Below are 7,286 nucleotides of genomic sequence, written 5' to 3' on the forward strand. Positions count from 1 at the left end.
TAAGTTCTTTAGTCTGCCTTGTGTGCCAGGGTTGCCTGTTGATTGTGCGGGTTTTGGTGTGTGTGAGGGGGGCAGCTGATTCGAGAGCTGCAGAGATTGTAGTGTTGTATAAAGTTGCAGCGGCATCTGCATCATGTAGTGTGCAGTGTGCAGAATTATTAGGCAATGAGTATTTTGATCACATGATACTTTTTATACATGTTGTCCTACTCCAAGCTGTATAGGCTGAGAGCCAACTACCAATTAAGTAAATCAGGTGATGTGCCTCTCTGTAATGAGGAGGGGTGCGGTGTAATGACATCAACACCCTATATAAGGTGTGCTTAATTATTAGACAACTTCCTTTCCTTTGGCAAAATGGGTCAGAAGAGAGATTTGACGGGCTCTGAAAAGTCCAAAATTGTGAGATGTCTTGCAGAGGGATGCAGCAGTCTTGAAATTGCCAAAGTTTTGAAGCATGATCACCAAACAATCAAGCGTTTCATGGCAAATAGCCAACAGGGTCGCAAGAAGCGTGTTGGGCAAAAAAGGCGCAAAATAACTGCCTATGAATTGAGTAAAATCAAGCGTGAAGCTGCCAAGATGCCATTTGCCACCAGTTTGACCATATTTCAGAGCTACAACGTTACTGGAGTATCAAAAAGCACAAGTTGTGCCATACTCAGGGACATGGCCAAGGTAAGGAAGGCTGAAAAATCACCACCTTTGAACAAGAAACATAAGATAAAACATCAAGACTGGGCCAAGAAATATCTTAAGACTGATTTTTCAAAGGTTTTATGGATTGATGAAATGAAAGTGACTCTTGATGGGCCAGATGGATGGGCCAGAGGCTGGATCAGTAAAGGGCAGAGAGCTCCACTCCGACTCAGACGCCAGCAAGGTGGAGGTGGGGTGCTGATATAATCAAAGATGAACTTGTGGGACCTTTTCGGGTTGAGGATGGAGTGAAGCTCAACTCCCAGACCTACTGCCAGTTTCTGGAAGACAACTTCTTCAAGCAGTGGTACAGGAAGAAGTCAGTATAGTTCAAGAAAAACATGATTTTCATGCAGGACAATGCTCCATCACATGCATCCAACTACTCCACAGCGTGGCTGGCCAATAAAGGTCTAAAAGATAAAAAAATAATGACATGGCCCCCTTGTTCACCTGATCTGAACCCAATAGAGAACCTGTGATCCCTCGTAAAATGGGAGATCTACAGGGAGGGAAAACAGTACACCTCTCGGAGCAGTGTCTGGAGGCTGTGGTGGCTGCTGCATGCAATGTTGATCGTAAACAGATCAAGCAGAATCTATGGATGGTCGGCTGCTGAGTGTCATCATAAAGAAAGGGGGCTATATTGGTCACTAATTTTTTTAGGTTTTGGTTTTGCATGTCAGAAATGTTTATTTCTAAATTTTGTGCAGTTATATTGGTTTACCTGGTGAAAATAAACAAGTGAGATGGGAATATATTTGGTTTTTATTATGTTGCCTAATAATTCTGCACAGTAATAGTTACCTGCACAAACAGACATCCTCCAATGTAGCCAAATCTAAAAAAAACCACTACAACTTCCAAAAATATTACGCTTTGATATTTGAGTCTTTTGGGTTGATTGAGAACATAGTTGTTGATCAATAATAAAAAAAAATCATCTAAAATACAACTTGCCTAATAATTATATATATATATATATATATATATATAATATGGTTATGGTGGTATTATACAACATCATTTACACATGATAGCTGATTGTTCAATATAAACATTCCTCAATGTCCATGGATAACGTTCAATCTCAGTAATGGACTCAACACATTGGGGGGAGAACTTACTGAACTCTTGGCTAATCTTATGGTTCTAGGGGCTTCTAGATTCTCTTATGTTGGGGTACAAAGAGATCGGGAATAGTACACATACAAACTTTATCCTTTTCTGATGCTGTGAAAAAAGGCAATTTTACGTGTCTGGAAGTGATGAAAAGATGAGGGAAAATACATTCCTTTGAGGGCTACTGATATCCATGAAAGAGTTAAGCCAACTCTCAAATGCATTGTCCAAAAAAGTGTTTTTTCATCCCTTCAAAGCCTGGATTCTCCAGATTTGGTGGGTGGAGCAGCGTCCCTATTCAATTCTCATCCATGCTGTGTGCAATGTTGTGCCTGAACATGTACAACGCGTCAAGATGAGCAGTTTTGCTCACTTATTTATCCTTTTACTCACACTGATTTACTGTATACTATGGAGCACCTCTTCTTTTTGTTAAGGTGTTTGGAAGTGCCCCCACCAACCCCCTTTACACATGAGGAACACCAGGCCAGAGTGTAAATGTGTATGGGCACCATAGCTGTTGTTAAATCAGTTGTTCACCCAACAGCTATTGAAGGTGTGCAAGCACGTAAAGGGGAATCCTCAAGATCTAAAATTACTTTAATTGATTAGACTCCATCAAAATAATCACATTTGCAGTAAACTTGCTTTTTCTATTTGCGGTCCTTCTACTGTATTGAGAACTTTTATTTTGCATACTGTTAAGCTGGTTTCCATAGAGATTGGCCTACTGACCAAGAATGCACAGTAGTTATATTCCAGGAGAGGAGTTAACTCTTAACATACCAACCACCTCTCCCAGCCCATTGATTTCTATACAGCATTTAGCTGTTCCCCCTCTCTCCCTCTGATCTTCTGAAGAGATGCAGTTATAAATCACCAGTCCCACAGTTTTTAGAGCAGGTCTGATAACAGTGAAAACAGCAGACAAAACACTGATGGCTGAATGTCTTATAGCAGAACTTATGCTAACTTTATAGTTCTACTACTACTACTACCACCATTCTATTGAGCAGAACTGTTTCTCAAGGAGATATCACCCTCCGAGAATCCAGCAAGAAAGGAAACTATATGGAGATGCAACTGCTCTGAGCTGCTCAAGAGACACTTTGGGAATATCCCTTTAATAACAATTATTTATTGCTTTTCAATATGTCCTTTAAAAGCATTTCCAAGTCTTCTGCTCAGTGGTATCATCTGATCACAAATTTGCAGAAATCATATCACATAATTTTTTATGACGTCTGCCAAAAGTAATTGAATCGGGACGTCAGCAGGTCAATCTTGGATCAAAAGAAGTCCAACTTTTTGAGTTTTATTTTTGTCTTGTTTTTTTTTTTTCAGTGAGCTTTAACCCTAAATGAGATTAATAAAGACTTACATGGATCATTAAACTCCACCATGGTATATTGCCGGACACCAGAAGGGAATTTAGCAGTCACTCGATCAAGAACCCAATTGTTTACCATCTTTAATTGGTAAATTTCCTCAGCCATGGAACCTGTGGTGTCCACCAGGTAGGTGAGAGAGGAGGATGCTAGTGGAGCAAAAAACAAAAAACATAAACAAAAAAAATACCCAACAAGACTAAGTCAAATATCAGTCATGTGTAATACTAGCAGCAATACAGCAGCTTAACAAAATTACTACATTATGTGGTCCTTATCCAAGTCACTTTGATCCTAAAGTTTACTCATTTTTCCGGCTTCTGACAAAAATTCCCAAGCTAATTACGCCCTTTAAACCATATAAAAAAGAACATGCAAATGTTTGATTAAAATGACTTTTTTAAATTATAGCATGAGGACAACATGACTCGTACCCCTTGGGATACGAACGCTTACAAAGATGTGTTTTTAAGGCACTATGAAATCAAATGATAAATATACATGGACACTGATTCACAGTGGTTGGAAATTGGCCACAGCCATCATTTATGAAAGGCTGCATGAAAATATACAAACGTTTTGTAGAAAATTATATTAATCAATGATAACCATTAGTAGAATAAAGGTTTGGCCAAAGACTTAAACTGACTACCTGTTAAACCATTTACCATCAAACCTTCCCACCAAAAAGTATCCAAAGGAGATAACACGATCCAATTTGGGGGCCAATAATCCCATGTCGATGCCTCGTTATTTTCTGTGATCCCTTCATAAAATTCAGTACTCTACTGTATTTAGTTTCTGGTAGAAGGAGGACATGTTACTAAAGACAGCAGTCAGACTAGCAGTGGTATTTTTTGAAGTAGTGCAGACTAGAGGTAATGTTGGAGAGGATGTGAATAGTTGCATGAAATCGGCAAAAGATGTCACTAATAAACCAAACGTGCTGATGGTTTGACAATAGGGGCAATGTATAGAAAAAAGGTGTGGGGCCGAGAACTGAAGCTCATTGAAGAGCAGAGGAAGAAGATCGAGAGTCAGATATGGTGAAAGATGATCAGAGATGTAGTAAAAGAACAAAGAGAATGTGATATCCTTGAGACCAATAGAGCAGAGCACAGTGAAGAGGAGCTGGAGGTCCACCATATGAAATGATCCCGAGAGATGCAGAAGAAGCAGAAGGGAGTAGTGACCAATTTCATTAGCTGTTAGTAGATCATTAGAGATGTTAGTATGGGAGGTTTCTACAGAGTGTAGAGTTCAGAAACCAGTTGCAAATGGCCAAGGAATAAGTTATCAGAAAGTTAGCGGATTAGGCAAGAGTAGACCAAGGTTTCGGGAGTTTGAAGGTGAAGGAGAGATTAGAGACAGGTCTGTAGTTAGTGAAGCAGAATGGGTCAAGACATTTTTTTTCTAATAATGGGGTTATGATTACCAATTATCTCTTGTATATATTTAGTAGCTCAAGTACATTAACAACATACATGGTAAAGAAATTTAAAAAAATATTGCAGTAACTAATATTCAGATATCTCTTCAGTAGAATACGCAACATTAAATATTCCTTTATCTACTTACTGATTGTAGAGTTAATAAGAGCTGACGCCATGGACGTCAGGGTCAAGAACAAGGCGGCTCGATACATGATTTTTGGTATTCACCAAGCAATTGTGACCTGGTTCTCTTCAGATCGGTTGAAGAATTGTTGCTTTTGTGACCACTTTTATATAGTTGTAGATGGAGGAAGTAGTTTCAGAATTTTACCCCTGTAACACATCTGTGAGGGGTGATCACATTACATCTTTTGTTTCCCTGGTTTGTTATTTTTTTTATGTTGGTTTATGTATTGTCTTATATATTAGTGAGGGGAAAAAAAACACCTGTCACATTTCCTGAATCTTTAAGTTTGAGCTTTTTATTCGGTTTGTTAACTGTTGAATGGATTTGTTTTCTTTAGTTTCTTGTCTAGAAAATTCAAATTATTTCCATTCTCAAACTTTAGCTGCCGAATCCGAAAAACAGATCATCGATATTTGATTTTGGAAGTTCAAACTTTATACAGTATATCTAATCCGCAAAACGGATCATTGATTTTATTTTGGAATTGGAAAGAACATAATTTCACCATAACCCATCCAAGACCTGGTACTCCCTACAAGATTCAGACAGAGGAGTGAAAAAGAATTATCAGAAGAGTTGTCAAAGAGACAAGGACCACCTGTGGAGAGCTACAGAAAGACCTGGAATCAGCAGGTGCAATTGTTTAAAGAAAACAATAGATAAAACCCATAAAGGGTTATTTGCGCTACATGCAAAAGTTGCTGAACCACCTATATAAGAAAATCACATGTATTTATTACTCCAAATAATAAGTATATAAAACAGACTCTTTAATTTTCAGATAAGTGGATTTAACCCTATAATACACCCTTATAAATGACAGATAAAATATTTGTCCATATGATGCCCAATTATAACCAGGGTTTACCTGGATTGAACAACTGAAGTTCGGAATTGTATCATGGCTGGTTTATGGTCTTTCCACTTCCGGATTATGGTCCCAACACTGCTCACTGGAACCTTCAGTAGTTTAGAAATTCTTCTGTAACCAATGCCATCAGTATGTTTTGCAACAATAAGGTTCCAAAGGTCTTGAGACAGCTCACTGGTTTTACCTATCATGAGATGTTTCTTGTGTGGCACCTCGATAATGAGACACCTTTTTATAGGTCATCAATTGAACCAGCTATTATTTTTCACTAACGGAAGGATTGCTTTGTAATCTACTTACATAATCACCAGTTCTGTCTGTTCCCCTATTCCGTGATGCACTGCAGTATTGTCCATTGCGCAACCGCAGTTCGAACGATGCTCCGCCTTCCGGGTCCTCACTGAATGCAAGCACGCATAGACACGTATACACACACAGCAGACACACATAGATACACTGAGCACATACACACACAAAGCGCACAAGCACACAACACAGCCACACACTGCTGTATATTCACCTGTCCGGGGCCACCGCCGATTCTGCTGTCAGCCCTTTACTGCAGTTGAATGCTTTGTGGCACCGTAAAGCATTCAACTGCAGTAAAGCCATGACATCAACCTGCAGCGGCCGCTCCGTACACCGCACGCTATCACGGAGGAGTCTGTCTGCTGCAGCTGGAAGCTCCGCGGGCATGGAGGACAGGTGAGCCACGGCATAATAGGGGACAGAAGGGAACCAGCAGGAGCACATTACTAAACAATGTGCTCATTGCTGCAGGGGACATCAGCCTCCCTCCACCAGATCTGTATACCCCCAGCCCCACCACCAGATCTGTATACCCCCATCCCCCCCACCAGATCTGTATGCCCCCCACAAGATCTGTATGCCTCCAGCCACCCACCAGATCTGTATGCCCCCCACCAGATCTGTATGCCTCCAGCCACCCACCAGATCTGTAGGCCCCCCACTCCCCCACCAGATTTGTATGCCCCCAGCCCCCCCATCAGATTTGTATGCCCCCAGCCCCCCCCCATCAGATCTGTATGCCCCCAGACCTCCCCCACCAGATCTGTATGCCCCCCACCACATCTGAATGTCTCCAGCTCCCCTCACCAGATCTGCATGCCCCCAGCCCCACTCACCACTGCTCCTGTCAGCACCACTAAGCATAGACAGATGTTTTTTTCACCGCACTCCCGATGCAATAGCATTGGGCCTATTTCTAGTTACTGATAGATGTCAGCTGGTGTCATGACTTTCAATGGCTTTTTGCGCCTTTAATTCTTCATGTGTCATGAGTATGCCCCGCTCCGGGGAGACCTGTGATGAATCTGGGACTAGAAAGTCACAACGACTTATTAGGTGCAGGTCTATAACTTGTATTTGAATAAATCTTCTTTTTTCTGTTTGTTGAGCTGTTGGGGATAAGAACACTTTCTAAATGGCTGTCTTTTGTAGCCTTAATCCAAGGTGCAGCTCCTTTGTGACCACTCCCCTTCACTATATAAAGTCACGTGTCTTACCATCTGACGTCTGTTATAAACTCTCATTCTGTTGCTGACCATTTTTGAGAGAAGCCTGTG

General features: G+C 40.8%; 1 protein-coding gene across 1 annotated transcript in view; it reads right to left on the reverse strand.

Annotated features, from left to right (window-relative positions):
- The window catches only part of LOC142245389 (uromodulin-like), a 50,453-nt gene extending 45,599 nt beyond the window's left edge, over positions 1 to 4,854 (reverse strand). Inside the window, exons 1-2 of the mRNA XM_075318052.1 lie at positions 4,788 to 4,854; positions 3,203 to 3,358 (exon numbers count right to left, since the gene is read on the reverse strand). Of these exons, the coding sequence (XP_075174167.1) occupies positions 3,203 to 3,358; positions 4,788 to 4,854 (223 nt within the window). The remainder of the gene's footprint in view (positions 1 to 3,202; positions 3,359 to 4,787) is intronic.
- Positions 4,855 to 7,286: the final 2,432 nt, after the last annotated feature.

This window comes from Anomaloglossus baeobatrachus, chromosome 7 (assembly GCF_048569485.1).
Source record: "Anomaloglossus baeobatrachus isolate aAnoBae1 chromosome 7, aAnoBae1.hap1, whole genome shotgun sequence".
Classification (NCBI taxonomy): Eukaryota; Metazoa; Chordata; class Amphibia; order Anura; family Aromobatidae; genus Anomaloglossus; species Anomaloglossus baeobatrachus.